At 38.2% G+C, this 16,171-nt stretch overlaps 1 protein-coding gene across 1 annotated transcript; it reads left to right on the forward strand.

Annotated features, from left to right (window-relative positions):
- Positions 1-424: 424 nt before the first annotated feature.
- On the forward strand, positions 425-16,026 carry LOC135155560 (uncharacterized). Its single transcript, XM_064105036.1, has 8 exons — positions 425-476; positions 1,765-2,222; positions 3,178-3,286; positions 3,494-3,706; positions 6,184-6,275; positions 6,746-6,958; positions 9,013-9,268; positions 14,234-16,026. Exons 1-8 carry the CDS (start codon positions 425-427, stop codon positions 14,530-14,532), a joined length of 1,692 nt encoding a protein of 563 aa, XP_063961106.1. The 3' UTR covers positions 14,533-16,026.
- Positions 16,027-16,171: the final 145 nt, after the last annotated feature.

Below are 16,171 nucleotides of genomic sequence, written 5' to 3' on the forward strand. Positions count from 1 at the left end.
ATTTCCCTTCCCAAACTTGCGACATGAAACGAATAGGTGCGAGATTGATCTATTCAACCCATTTTTTTTTTAGGTATAATGGACCACGTCGGTTATTCTTTGAACATTTGTGGTTTTAATACATCAACCGATAATTTGATTTGAATGCTGGATACTGGAGAATATAGTGAAACAAAATTGTAAATTCGAGATGAAAACAGAAACCTATTTATGTGCTGATAATGCCCTTCACCACGTTCGTTTAAATGATCTTATAATCATTAAGCATAGTTTCGATGTATTATTGCCAGAACTATTGTTACACGTAAGGACTATTGATTGATATTGGAAATAATGGTTACTATAAAGACAATGTATGATATCTGAACAATTTGGAGCAGCGCCTCGTGGGGAGGAAATATAGAAGAAAAGGAGAAAAAGAACTATGGACCCGTGGAAGAACGGCCTGTGGCTGAAGAGGGCCATCCAGCCAACGAGTAAAAAATGAATAAATACATACATAAGTATGTAAGTAAATAAATATACAAATAAAATAATATAAAGTACTGCAAATAATGGGTCATGAAACTATGTATGAATAATAAATGCCCCCTTTCGTTGGTAAATGAATGACATCATTTTAATACCGCGTATCATGTTGCCCCACACTGTAAAAACTGTGGTGTTAAAACTGACACCAGTGGGTGTTAATAGAGGACCACATCCTCTGGTGTTAAAATTACACCCTAGAGATTGAATATAACACCAAAGAGTGTACATGTAACAACCAAAGGTGTTGCAATAACACCTATAGGTGCTAAACTAACACTGTCAATTTAACACCGGTGTAAAATAACTGGTGTGGTCCTCTATGTACACCGGTTAACACCGCATTTTTTGCTGTGCACCCCCATAAAAATACCCTTGCATCGCTCCTTTGTTTAACATGTGTAATGGAATGATAAGTGTTGTAAGGGGGAATATTTGTTAATGCGAGGGAAGACAAGGGCATCCGTTGGTCCTTTTGATAGAAGAGTTAATAATCAATCCAATTGATTTATACTTATGATACGAACAGAATTTTCATATTTAGCAATTGAATTGAATTCGAAATAAACGTCGTTGTGTGACTAATCGATCAAAGTGAATTTACCCAGTGATAACCTCAAACCATTTCATTTACCATGTTTACATGACATCAGTCGAGTTATTAAGCAATCAGATATTCACCATAACCAAACTAACAAACAAAACGGACAAACATGCGATTTAAGAATAGAGGACATGTATGAGGAGCTTTTCATTTAACAGTTGATAGTCGCTTTCATATTTTATTTTTTATATTTTTTTACAACCGTTTTAAGCTACTGAAATTTCTGCAACTGATTGGCAGAGAGAGATGATTTGACTCTGAAAGACGCCTTATAATTCCCCCACCCCAGTTGCTTTTGATATGATAAGCATGGTGCGACGGTAGCCTAGTTGATAAGTTCGAACCCTGGATCTGATGACTCACATTCCGATGACATAACCACTCGACTTTGTCGCCACTTCAATCGGTAAAGTAGAGGCCTACTCCAACTTCTGCGGGTTACATCAAAGCATTTCGTATCACTTTAAGCATGGAGCCCCAAGCTTTAAGCGGAAGTTGATGGGTTATACAAAAAAAACCCAGAAACATAAATAGGGCCTATAAATTTGGATACTAATGACATCATTGCTGATAAACGTATTTGTTTGTTTGAGGTTTCATACTCTATTTTCCTTGTTTTGTTCCATCCACAGATTACAGCTGCGCTGTGAGAGCGCGACAGAGCAGGCTGAGCCAACAGAACTGCCACAATCGCCACACCCTTGACCAACCGGCAAGGTCTCATAACCAGAATCAGGCCAAGTACACCAATTCGCCGCACGACCCACTCTTCGCAGAGGTGTCTTCAAGCTCTCAGCAGTACGTGCTGCAGTCGCCCCCGGTACGGCAACGTTCCGTTCTTCCTCAGAACTTACAGGTTGCTCTTAGCGCCGCACTCTATCATCAACACCACCACCAGCAGCAGCAGAACCCGCACCAGGCGCACTTGACGTCGGTTCGCCTACACGGTCCAATCATGGAAGCCATCGAAGGTCACGTGATGGACTTGTCGCCCTCATCGGTCACGCCCTCACTTTCAAGCGATCTGTCAGATTATTCGGACGATAGCTGCAATAAAGACTACACCACACTGACCACTCCTATGGGAGCTGTAAGTTGATTGATTAATTTCTTGTATCAATTTGAACCGGGACGTTCTGTTCTGGAGAGCGTGGCATGAACACTTTGTCGGGGATTTTTCACTAATTTTGCCTCAGCCAATCAAATGCTAGGATTTGCATTAGCTTATAACATCTGTCAGTGAAATTCATTGACCAAAAAAGAACAACAACATAAGATTAACCACTCCCTGAGCAAGAAATTACAGGGACTCGGCATTGGTAAGGCCTCGGCTACACAAACGAAACCGACTCATGACCGATCAAAGTTATTACGTTATTTCGAATTGTATATCATCGGTTGGTAGGGAAACGGTTTCGACCGTGTGACTGGGCACGAGACACTTATTTGATCAGGGACCGGTTACACAATGAAGTGCAATCAAACTCACCTCCAAACGATCAAACCCAGCTTGTTTTCAGTTCAACCAATGAAACTTTGCCCGTAGTTACTTCGATACGGACCCCATTTGCAAAAAAAATGGCATCTCGGCTAATATGGGCTATCCTGTGAAGGTATTGTGATTTTAGGTTATATATTCATTACTGAAATGTCCATACTGGAAAGGACACACTGTCTCACAAAGAGTGTTACAGTGTGATCACAGTGTGGAACACAATGTGAAATCACATTCACACTGGTAAACATGAACATTTCAAGAGCGTGAATTACATATTCTCATAGTCGACCGTGTGAACACGCTGTGAACAGTCACACTGTCAGGTTTCCACAGTGTGAAAATACCATCACACTGTCGAGTTTGAGCATTTTAACAGTGTGAATAGCATTTTCACATAGTCTTCTATGTGAACACACTGTGTTCTTTCCAGCGAGGGTCATACCGGACAAATAAATTCAATCAATAAATTGATCAGTTTTATCCAGTCCTTTGAATATGATCCATGTTACCATATTATTAATATGATAACATCTTTTTCTTTCTGTAGGACGTACAGACGCTAGACTGGGTGATACACAAAATGATGGAGAGAGAGCAGACTCAGCAGTTACACAAGGAGAAGATCGAAACGTGTCATCTCTATGAGTTGCCTATAGGTAAAGTCCAAAGCGATAATGAACAGCTTTGATAATTCACTCATGACATGGTATAATTATTAGTGTGTCAAATTTGAGACCTTGTTTGCAGACTAAAAAGTCCCGTATACTCGTACATTTCTGATTCATATGTTTAATATCGTGGGTATGCGCTCGTTACCTCATTATTGTAACTAATGTGACGTCACCTTAACTTGTCCCGTTTAGATCCATGGAAGTGGACCTCGACGGAAGTGACGAAATGGGCCACGTGGTTCATGCGCAAGAACAACCCAACCACTGCGCAGGACGTCACGGACGCGTTTGAAAAGTACCCAATCACAGGCGAGACACTGGCCCACTACTCAGGAACGGACCTGAAGCAGTACTTCGGCGAGTTCAGCGCCAAGGCTCACGAGTGCCTGAAGCTTTGGCTGGAAGGTGAGTGACAAGGTCTTGAGCGTACCGCCCCCCCCCCCCTAGTCTGCAGGCACAGATCCTGATTGAAACTTTATCAACAAGTGTGTCTCCACACAAAGACTAGCACATACAAAACTTGCTGAGCGAGAGGGCCTTCAGTACACAAAGCATGAGTACACAGCAAAAACTGCGGTGTTAACCGGTGTACATAGAGGACCACACCAGTGATTTTACACCGGTGTGAAATTGAAAGTGTTAGTTTAGCACCTATAGGTGTTATTGCAACACCTATGGTTGTTACGTGTACACTCTTTGGTGTTATATTCAATCTCTAGGCTGTAATTTTAACACCAGAGGGTGTGGTCCTCTATTAACACCCACTGGTGTCAGTTTTAACACCCACTGGTGTCAGTTTTAACACCACAGTTTTTACAATGTAGGCTGCAATTCAGACCCTTTACTCGACGGGGGGGGGGGGGGGTGAGGTATGAAGTATTCGAGAACATGATTTTAACATTCAATATTCAAAATGACATAAAACAGTTAAAGGGTATGACCTATTAGGATGGTTTCGGCAAAAATTTGTAACAAAATTTAGCTTGAATCAAAATGTTGGGGGGGGGGGTGGCTTCATACATTCGGTGTGTAGCAAAGATGGAAGGCGATTAGAATTGTTCAACCTTTCCAATTCTGAAACTGTTCCATAGGTAATTCATTATAGAACGCAATGTCCTCTCATGACCTAAAGAAAATGGCGGCACGATGAAGTAAATGACCTTTCTAGGATCTTTTCGAAATTCAGTGGTTTGTCATTGCCGTCGACTCTCACTTCAAATCAGGAAATCCTCCAAGCCTTTTTTGAGTAAGGAAAATCTAAGAACACGATCTTAAAGGCAAAGTGTCTTCGGATATTATGAACTGAAGTCCTGATTCCTGGATGTATTTTACAAATATGTTGAGTGTTACTTACACTCATGCCCGCCTGAATTCCGACGGGCACATGCTGTGCGCAACCTTATGGATATTGTGCACGCCGCACACAACTGGGTAGTCAAGCTAAGAAGCCAAGAGTAAAATTACGAAATTCCAGCAATATGACCCTGAAATTACTTTCAGGCAAATTTTTTTGTTATCCGTCCATAGCAAGTGATTTAATGGTCATTATAAAATGATATGGACCCTATTCGCAGAAATAAAACATGACCAGCCTTTAGCTAATGACGGGTACTAATCACTACAGCTATGTCGGATGTACCTCGTGCATGCAAACCTTACTAACGCCCTCGATTATAATCTTTGTACGATCGAATCTTTGTCAAAAGTTTAGACGAATTTTCAAGGAGAAGTTCACTCTGACAATAAGTTGGCTTTGATAAAAGTAGACAAAAAAATGTTCACGGGGTGATGATACTTCCGCAGAGTAATGAAGTCGGTATTCTCTAAAGTTGTGATTTTGTGAAGTCACATACGAGCAGCCCCTCGATATGTATTGTGATACCAGTACCCGAAAATGTCATTAAAAAAAAAATAAATTGATTTTATTTTTGTGGTGAGGTATCATTTAGACAAACCAATCCCCATCCCATTTGTAAGCAAAAACATTTTCATTTACAATGTTCAATTGCAAACCTAAAAATTATGGAATATGATTATGATATACAGTACATTATGAGGATCTGCTACCATTCGCACATGACTTTACAAATCATTAAGACTTTAAGAACTCATATCTATCTTATTCTTTGATGGATTGTCATCAGACCTTCATCAATATATTTCTCCTTTTATTCAAACCAAGTCATCGTTACAGGGTGAACTCCCCCTTTAAGATGGTGACGGATTAATCGGAAGGTGTGTTAAATGTGTTGCCAAGTTTGTAGAGTGCATCCGTGTTGGAAATACACAACGAGGATATTCAAAGCGGTCAGACATTTGGATATCCGCCATTATCACCCTGCCAAGGCCCGGCTCGAATATAATAAATTTAAGTCAAGACGTAAAAAACAATCCGTGCCAATGAATTCAATATTTCATGATATCGTCACAAGGCAGGGTATTAATGTATTCACGAGTTCAGGTAAAATCCCTCCGATTCTCTATTGTATAACTTGACGAGTTTACGGATTTGATTCCAGTATATAATTTATTTTAGGCCTGGTATTTCAAAGAGTAACTTATTCCATTATTTTCTTTAAGTTAAAAAAGGGAAAATCTTCAAAATAGATCTCACTTAATAAGTTTAGTCCACACTCCTTTGTAATGATATATAGTATCATGCGTTATTCTTTAAAATGATATTAGGCATCGTATCAATATGGATACCGGTACATTAAAAGTGTCCATGTTATAGTTGTTATAATTACCAATAGTGCGGGGGTAACAGATTAAGGACAATTTCTCTTGTAATAAAAATGCACAATATTCTTAAGGCTTAATCAAATATGGCTTGGCTGTATAGTTTAAATATCGGTACTCCGTTTATTTTGTTTTGTTTGCAGGTATGTCTCCGCGTGGTTATGACATCCAAAGGCATCTCCTGGATCTGGAGCGGTCCAAGCAAACGTACCTTGAACAATTGCTTGACGTCATGGTTAGTATATAGAGCCAGGGCCTCGTAGCATAGAAGTTAATATTGCCCTCCATTGATTACTTCTATCATATCCTTGATTTATGTTGGCTACATTGTATAGAAAATACCATTGCTCTCCAATGATTACTTCCATCATATCATTGGTTTTGATTGGTTGCGTTGTATAGAAGTTACTCTTGCCCTCCAACGATAACATATAAATGAAAACATCATCATGATTGGTTTTTGATTGGTTGGGTTGTATAGAAGTTACCATTGCCCTCCAACATGTCCAATTATTACTTTACCTCATATCCTTAATTTGATTGGCTACATTGTATAGTAATTACTATTGCCCTCAAATGATAGATCCCATGAAATCCTTGATTTTGATTGGCTATTGAGCATTTATTTTCATTATTATTATCTTTGGTCGTTACCATTGACTGAAAGTCATGCAATAGTATTTGTCTGTCATCCACACCACTCAGAACCAAAATGACCTCATCACCCATGCACAAGAGGTCAAGAACCCATCCGTGACCCTGACCCCTCCTCATTCCGACTACGATGTCCAGGTCAACAGCGAGGAAGCCTTCAGGAACGTGATCGTTCAGCACATCAAGCCCGAGATCACCGCATTCCCCTTTCCCGACCCATGCTTATCGGACTACCAGAGTCACTATCCCATCACACCGCTGAAGGTAAGGTCATAGTATATGCTATTCACATAGGTCTCATCATATGAGCAATCTGATTGGTTGAAAGTCATGCAATTATAGTATAAAAAATTATATCTATTCGATCACGCTGCTGAAGATAAGGCCATAATATATGCTATTCACATGGGTCTCATAATATGAGCAATCTGATTGGTCTAAAGTCATGCAATTATAGTATAAAAAATTATATCTATTCGATCACGCTGCTGAAGATAAGGCCATAATATATGCTATTCACATGGGTCTCATAATATGAGCAATCTGATTGGTTGAAAGTCATGCAATTATAGTATGTCTATCCGATCACGTCGCAGAAGGTAAGGGCACAGATCATGCTATTCGCCAAGGTCTCGGATTCTGAGCGATTTGATTGGTTGAAAGTCATGCAATTATAGTATGTCTATCCGATCACGTCGCAGAAGGTAAGGGCACAGATCATGCTATTCGCCAAGGTCTCGGATTCTGAGCAATCTGATTGGTTGAAAGTCATGCAATTATATTATATGTTTATCTGATCACGTCGCAGAAGGTAAGGACATAGAACATGCTATTCGCCAAGGTTTCGGATTCTGAGCGATTTGATTGATTGAAAGTCGTGTAATAGTAAGTTTTTTTCGTTACAACTGTAGAATACAGAACGTGATATCCATTTAGAATATCAGAATCTGAGAAATCTGATTGGTTGAAAGTTATATTTCTAACACTGTACGCAATTTACGATATAAGGGCATAGGATACACATAATAGAAATATGGCAATATCAACAATCTGATTCTGTAGACACTGGTATAAATCATGGTATGTTAAACATGAATTTCCGAACCCATCTTATTACATTACTTATACATTAGAGTCATGTATCAAAATCGTTATATTCTTTCGTTTTCTGACTTGTTCGGATAGGAAGCCATATTAAATTTTAAAATAAATTGATTTTGATTTCGAACATAAATCGAAATTTACAATGATAAACATAATTTTGCATAATTATTAAACTTAAATGGAAGCAGTAATAAAGCACAAGGAACTGTCAAACGTCAATAAGTGTAAAAAATATTTCAAAAAATAGAGCCATGTTTGTCAATCGAATATACATGGTAAACAAAAAATCGAACCAAAGTCATGTATTAATTTGTTTCGGAGGGGATGGGTGAAAAGGGATGGAAGGACACGGGACCTGTCACTGTAAAAACTGTGGTGTTAAAACTGACACCAGTGGGTGTTAATAGAGGACCACACCCTCTGGTGTTAAAATTACACCCTAGAGATTGAATATAACACCAAAGAGTGTACATGTAACAACCAAAGGTGTTGCAATAACACCTATAGGTGCTAAACTAACACTGCCAATTTAACACCGGTGTAAAATCACTGGTGTGGTCCTCTATGTACACCGGTTAACACCGCAGTTTTTGCTGTGAGAGAAGATCAAAATGGTTTTTAAGTGATATTTGTAGAGCTTCTTTGAGCTCCTCTGCAAGAGGTCAACGGTGGGGGGGGGGGGGGGTCATGATATAGATTGCAACAGTTTAACAAATGTAATGATTTTAAACGATGACGTGTCAACAAATTCATTCAGTAAAATATTGGTTAACGATCGTTCTCTTCTGCCGTGTATGGAAATGAAATGAAGAAAATTGATCAAACGGGATTCCAAGGACGAATTTTCAAAAATGAAGCTACTCATTAATATCACCTATTTGTCATCGATTTATTCCACCTGACTTCCCGATATATGATTTCATATTTCCTCATACTAATCCATGTTTACGGAAGTAAACTCTCGATGCTGCGCCACGAAAGATGGTCATTTTCTATGCTTTATGGTTAGCGAATGTGCAAATTCGAGACAACCGAATACATTCGATTCTTTAATGTAATTGAATGTTGCACTGCGGTAGTTGCTTACTGAGCGAGGTTCAATGTCAAAAAGTCGTTTCCCATGCGGAACTTTGCACCGTTTATTCTCAAGTGGGTTCATGGGCCCCGTTTCCCTCCGTCTGCTCATACGCGTACTTGACCTTTTCTTCACACAGTGTCCAGAACCGCCATTCCACCAGACGCAACCGGATATGAACGCCAGCGGTGGGATATTCGGAGCGGATACCTTGGGACCGGATGGCATGGGACCGGATAACTTGGGACCGTTCATGGACAAGGACTTCAAGTTGGATATCGATTCGGATGATGAGGCGGGCAAGCTCTGTGCGATAAAAGAAGAGGTACAATTCCCGACGCCACCCATCAAGAGAAAGCGGGGCAGGCCACGAAAACCACGCTTTCCAAAACAAAGTGAGTGGAAATTGAATTATCAAATCGGTGTACAAATATTATAAACTACTAAAGTCTTTCTGCTGGCCAGATTGAAATAAATATGAGATATTGCTACTTACATATGATCTAGTATGTATTTTATATCCATTAATTTTACCTGTAGTATCACCTGATTGAAACACTGACCAAAATCAAGATGGGATGTACACAAAAGTCATTTTGTTTTTCATGATATACTCAAAACGAACTCGTCGTTCTTATGATCAAGTCAATTAATGCTAACCCGATTAACCGGATACCCTTGCAAGAATTTGCTCCACTAGATATGTTGGGCACTCAAGAGTGAACATTAAAAATTTTATAAATGAGAATTATGCTGTGTGATGGACAGGTAGGTAGGTATAAATCCGAGTGTAGTGTACACCAAACGGCAGTTAGACCAAATATTTTTAAGCTCATGTGGTACACTCTGAATTCCAGGGATTTAAAATAAATCCAGATCGGCTATGAATTAAAGTGACCAGCCGAATATTAGATTTACATTTGAACCCTGTCGATTTAGATATAAATCTTAAAGATTTGAATGGAAATATTTTGAAATTTAAAAGTTAATCCTTAAGATTTAAAATAAATTCACAATTCGACTGGTCACTATTCGCGGCCGATCTGGATTTATTTTAAATCCTTGGAATTAGAGTGTACAAAACTATCTGAGAAGAAGGTCAACTTCATTAAAATCTAGTGAATACGAATAATGTCTGCTACCCCCCCCCCCCCCCCCCATTATCATGCCCATAACCTGGGTTTTGATCGCTCAAACAATATGAATGCAAGCCATGTTACAAAAAATAACAGTTAGAACTTGGCATAGTGTATAAATCTGTACGAGGAACACAACATTAAAATCCTGCCCGATATAATATACAAGAAAAGTGAGAATAATTGCCCACGGCTGAATAGCCTAACCGTGATTACTGTTGTGGTTTCACGCTGTTGATTTGAAATTTGGGGCTAGCGAACTGGTCTAAAAGCCGCCAAGGACTTCCCATTGTTATGCCCAAGCACGGGGAATCAATGTCAATTGTCGGTGCGATTAGAGGAAGAATAGATAATCACGTAAATGCAACATAAATTATACACAAGTATTTCAGCTGTTTTTTTTTTCCTGCTCGTTTTCCGCATGGCAGACGCAATTATGGGGATTTTTTTTTTTTTTTTTTAAAAGATGTTTTATTGTTTTTCTCTCAAATCAAATTTAATATACAATGCAGTTTACAAAGTAATAATTGTAAATAATAATTCGAACAAAATAATATCTTAAACTCGTATACATACGATGCACATTTTTTTCGATCATTTTCTTTTGTTGGGAAGGGGTGGTGAAGTTGGATTTATGTAGCTGAGGTCGAATTCGTAGTGAACATTCTCAGTTGTAAACAAATCGCGTTGGCAGTGTGCTGAATAAGCACAATCCTTTGGTGAAAAGTCTTTAATAGTTTTGATATTTTCAAATTTGCATCGAAAAGCAGTGATTTTAAGGTTTACATAGCGTTGCCATTTTTAAGATTTATTTCATCATCATTTCTGTTAACATTCTTGTTATCATTAGACGAACTATGTAATTTCACATTTTATAATGATAATGATGTCTATTTTGCATGATCTTTATAGGCCTAGCTGTATAATGGGTTTTGGGCCTTTCCACAAAATGGGGTGATAGTCCCTGGGAATTTATTTCAAAAAGACAAATAGAAAGGGGCACAAAACGATCATAGCTGTTCATTCCAATTGTAGTACAGCGAACTTTCAGAATCTGTTAAATGAAATGTACAAACCGCGCAGACTTATTCTTTTAAACAAAGACAAAGTAAATTCATCCTGCTATTATTCCCTTGAATGGAATGTCAAAATAACAGCGAAAGCTATACGCAACAACTTTTCTTGTTCAAGATTGAATCTGGTTGTGAATGATTTTTGTTGAGCTTTCTCCAGGTTATTTTCAGTTTTATTTACGTTATTTTGCCACACTGAAACATAATATACCATAAACATCACAATGTTGGAAACCAGATTTATATCCAGTATACATGCACTGACTGTACCTACGGCCAGAGTTACACCAAACCGAATTCCCCCGAATAAATTCGGACCGATTCTGCCAGAATACAGCCTGATTCGGATGGTTTCGGTGGAATCGAATGTTCCCGAATCCCTCCCGAATTTTCTCGCATCCGCGGAGGGAGAACAGAAGTGACTCCCGAAACCACCCGAATATACGTGCATTCGGATGAATTCGCAGCTGATTCGGTTCCGGTGTAACTCTAGCTTTACACAGCTCCAGTAAATTTACCTGAGGAGTCACGCTAAGAAAAACAATCAAACTTTTCTTGAACCAAAACACGCACTGATTGTCTCAGTTATCGAAACCGGTGGAGAGCTGTAAACGAAGAGTTTGGTTGCAAAAGGGGTTAGATCCACTTTGGACCATTCCGATAATGTTTGTTTTTTTATTTCCCATATTGCAATATTCTTATGCGAAACTACCTCGTGAACATAAAATTGGGTACCAACGAATTTTACCTGTCTTCATTTTTTAAAATAATTTTTTCCCCAAAAAAAATATTTTGTGGATCTAACCCCTTTTGCAAACAAACTGAAATGGATCTAACCCCTTTTGAAAAAACGTGATTTTTTTTTCTTTTTCATTTTTGTTCACTTTCTAATGGGAAATTCACCTTTTCTTTGGTATCATCTAAATATTGAGCTACTACTAAAAGTCTATACATTGAGACAAAAAAAATACATTTGATGAAAAATGGATCTAGCCCTTTTTGCAATTCAGCTCTTCAAATGAAAAAATAGATTAATTAATTAATAAAAAAATATATATATACAGTGGTGCTTAAAAGTTAGTGGACCCAATTAGAAAAATGCACCCCTTCACTGCTGAGTGGTGAACGTAGATAACAACATTACAATGTCCGGCGAACCCAGATAAATAAACTATTATTGAATGTAATATTTTATCACCTGGCTTCAAAATTAAATATCTAAAGATGGCAGAATTTTTAACACTTTTAGATAACATTAATTTTCTGGTGGGGTTCACTAAAGAAAGGTCTCAATTCCCTTTGATAAGAACTATTTAGAGGATATAAATAACAGAATACACTTTTTTTTTCTTCTGAAATGGCGGAGGATCTAGGGTTGCCAATTTGGTTGAGTGCGCATGGATAAGCTTGACTTGTGTGCCATCTTTCATGACGATACAATACTACAACAATGTGACTTTATTCACGAACTCGTATCAATGAAATGACTTTGCCCCCTTTAAAACCCCCAAAACACTCGCCTGCCGTGTTTACAGTCTTGTTTATAGTCCTATCCGTGGGAAAATGTTGCACGTGGAATTCACAGACGATATGCGAACAATGGTTTTCCTTGGGTTTTAGAGCAATCTTCCCCCGATATTCATGCGTGTGTGGGATAGAAGAACATTGAGGCATTGATTGCTGCTGAATTATATTGTTTTCCCCTTTTACATTTGAACTCTCCTTACCCTTATTGCATCCAATGAACCGGCCAGTTCACGAGTCGTAGAGTATTAGGAGGATTTTCAAATGGGAAGTTCTTCCTGGAGAAAAGTTTGTTCTAAAAATACCCCCCCCCCAAAAAAAAAAAAAAAAAAAGAACGGTCAGGCATGTGAGCTTCTCTGCCATTCAAAATATAGGAAAGTTGACTGATAAACTAACTTCTTTGACAACATTGTTTCATAAAACGCTTCCAACGTTTGTGCGCACATTTTTGTTCCCTTTTAATTCTGCGCTTCGCGTTATCGATCTTTTTAGTGTTGGTATAGCTGTATGAAGAGCAAATAGGTCCATTAGATAGGGATTACGTCGTGTTTTCCCACTTTCACCCCGTCAATGATTGCTTTTTTTTATATCGATATGTCATCCAAACGTTACAATAAATAACCTTATGAAAGGCAAGAGGACAATAAACTAGGGATTACCTCATTTTCCCCACCAATTCCCCTCTCATCATCACACCTTTTCATTCATTATGCGATGCAAACTTAACGATTAACTTGTCGGGAAACTTCATTGAAAATCTTACCCACTTGACAAAAATAAAAATTAATAAATAATGTGATTGCATTGATATGATTGAAGTATTTGGCTGCGCCTTAAATATTATGTCAAACGGTTCTGTAAATATTATAGAATTGAAGAAATCGATAAAAAATTAACACATTTTCTGACAATATGCGCTTATGACGCACCGGTTCATTAATCATGTGAACGCATTTGAGAGAGGAAATAGATCTATTCAGTTTTCAGCGAATTTATTGGTTGACTGATATTGATAATGAAAATAATGTTGGGGAAAATGAGAGAAGTCTGGGCGGAATAAGGCCGATGAAACTCCGACAGATATCAGATAGCTTATTTTTACGAAAACATCGAAATCAAGGAAATAGGTAGCCCATGGACCTACTACTACTTTGTAGGTCCATGGGTAGCCTTAAGAAGAATGCCAATTCATGCGCTAGAACTGCGCTGATTTTTTGGCGGGATCTTTACCGCATCCCGCCTTCTTGGTTTCCTTTCGTACAAAATTGCATTGGCTCTGTGCACAGGTGAAGCTCGATATTTGACTTAAGTCCAATTTGTAAAAATAAAAATTAGTATATCCCGTAAAATATGGTGAATTTCGGCCATTTTATTTGCAGCACACATATTGCAATTGTTAAGTTTTAGGTTTACCGTTAAACGCTTAATTTCCTTTGGGGTTCTGGTATATATATATATATATGATAAATTATACATCTATAACAGATTTGGCAACTCTTGTATTTAAAGAATTACATTTAGATAGTCGAGATCTCTTATGGTTTCCCGTAAAATGTACAGGTTTTCACATTATGCGAATGAACCAATGATCGATTTTTTTTTATACTGATTTATGATATCTTTCAGAGCGCGACCAACCAATTCTTTACAAGTTCATCTTAAAACACCTAAACAATCCGTCCGGTGACAGCTCCAAGTACCTCAACTGGGTCAACAAGTCCGAGGGTCTCTTCCGATTCAATTCTGCCAAGAAGGACGAGTTTGCCGAGATGTGGGGACGATTCAAGGGCAAGAGAGAACACATGATGTACCAGAACATGGCGCGCGCACTGCGCAACTACACGCGTGGGACCGGGAACCGCAAAATCATGATGAGCGTGCGCAAGAAGTTGCATTACAAATTCACACCGCTTTTTATTCAATGAGGCAGAAGTGTGTTTCGAGGAGGTGGCTTGCCCATCCCCTGTGAAAAAGTAGACACATGTCTCTGCGCACAGTACTGAGTGCCGTTTTGCGGATCAAGCACGGAAAAGATTTTAGAAATATATAGGACGTTTTACAGTTTCGATTGTATTGTGAAACAGAGAGAGAGAAAAGGGAAGGAACGCAAAATATGTCAGGCAGACCGCGAAAAGCCGATGTTTGAAACAAGAATGAAATCATATATTTTCAGCATTGGGTATTTTATATTGCCTTTTGCAAAGGAGTTTTTTATACCGTGCCAAAGAGATTTCTATGCATGATGTTTTCTGGAGTCTCTACTCTTTATTTTTTATGAAAAGGGAGGTTTGCTAACTCTGCCCGTTAAAGAAGTCTCTTCTTCAGACCTGTAAATAATATCTAGTCATAAAGTGATCTAATCTTGCACAAAAGCGTGATTTATTTTCTGATCTCTTACATGTTCTTTATACGGATTCAAACCGGAAGTGATGTGTGGGTTTTGTAATGTATAGGCCTACATTTCATAGGACAGCACAGCAAAAAAATGTGGTGTTAACCAGTGTAGTAGTGAAACACACCGGTTATTTGACTTCGGTGTTAAATTCACAGTGTTGGTGTCATATTTAAACACACCTGGTTGTTATTTTTACACCTTTGGTATTATGTTCAATAATTTTAACACATCAAGGTGTAAATGACACCAGCTGGTGTGTATGTGATTTATTTTTATTTGGTCTTATGCCAGTTTGTCCAATTGCCATCTCGTCTACTATCATTTGGTCTACCATCAGTTCGTAGTCCACATGGTCTAATTGCCATTTTGTCCACTCACCATTTCGTCTAATAACCATTCGGTCCAATAGCCATTTAGTCCATATACTATTTGGTCTAATTAGACTAAGTGTTAATCGGGCAAAATGAATGAAAATAAATCGGATATTAGACCAGCTGGTTATGAGACGAAATGGTCATAGACGAACTGGTGATTAGACTAAGTGATGATTGGACCAAAATGGTTATTGAACCAAATGGCTGATATATAGATGAAATGTTGAAATGGACGGAATGGCATTAGACTATTAAGTTAGACCATGTGGTGAGTGGATGAGTTGACAGTAGACGAATTGGCAATTTACCGTGTATGTTTCAAACGGAACCATTGCTGTTGGAAGCAATAAAGCAATAAATCATCGGGCTCCTGGAAGAAGGGACTCAGGAGGAGTTTACAATTTTTTTGTGTAAATTATTTCAAATATTGAAAGAGTATATCGTAGGCTTTCCAATAGAGCAAACATTATTTCGAAATTAAAAGTAAATCTCAAAATTTGAGCAAATAAAAAAAGGCGTAATAAAAAAATCCCCCCAAAAGTATAAATGATGATAAAAAGTCCCTTCTTGCAGTGCTTGGGGGAAGCTGACGTATTTGAGTTTTTAACTGTTTTCATGTCATTTGAAATGAATGTTAATACAATACATGTAAACAAAAAAGAAAACTGGAAAATATTGTTCTTTAGATGACAACCCGAAGGATTTTTTTTTCGAGGTTTGTTGGATATATTGGGAAGTACTATCAAAACTTGCTTTCTCATAGGCTTTTCGGTAGGGGATCTAAACGTTCCCCGA

The sequence above is a fragment of the Lytechinus pictus genome, chromosome 9, assembly GCF_037042905.1.
Source record: "Lytechinus pictus isolate F3 Inbred chromosome 9, Lp3.0, whole genome shotgun sequence".
NCBI lineage: Eukaryota > Metazoa > Echinodermata > Echinoidea > Temnopleuroida > Toxopneustidae > Lytechinus > Lytechinus pictus.

Coding starts and splice junctions, on each gene's coding strand:
- LOC135155560 (XM_064105036.1), top strand. CDS start 425: ATGGACCCGTGGAAGAACGGCCTGTGGCTGAAGAGGGCCATCCAGCCA. Junction 3,287..3,493: donor TCTCTATGAGTTGCCTATAG/GTAAAGTCCAAA, acceptor TGTCCCGTTTAG/ATCCATGGAAGTGGACCTCG. Junction 6,959..9,012: donor ATCCCATCACACCGCTGAAG/GTAAGGTCATAG, acceptor TTCTTCACACAG/TGTCCAGAACCGCCATTCCA.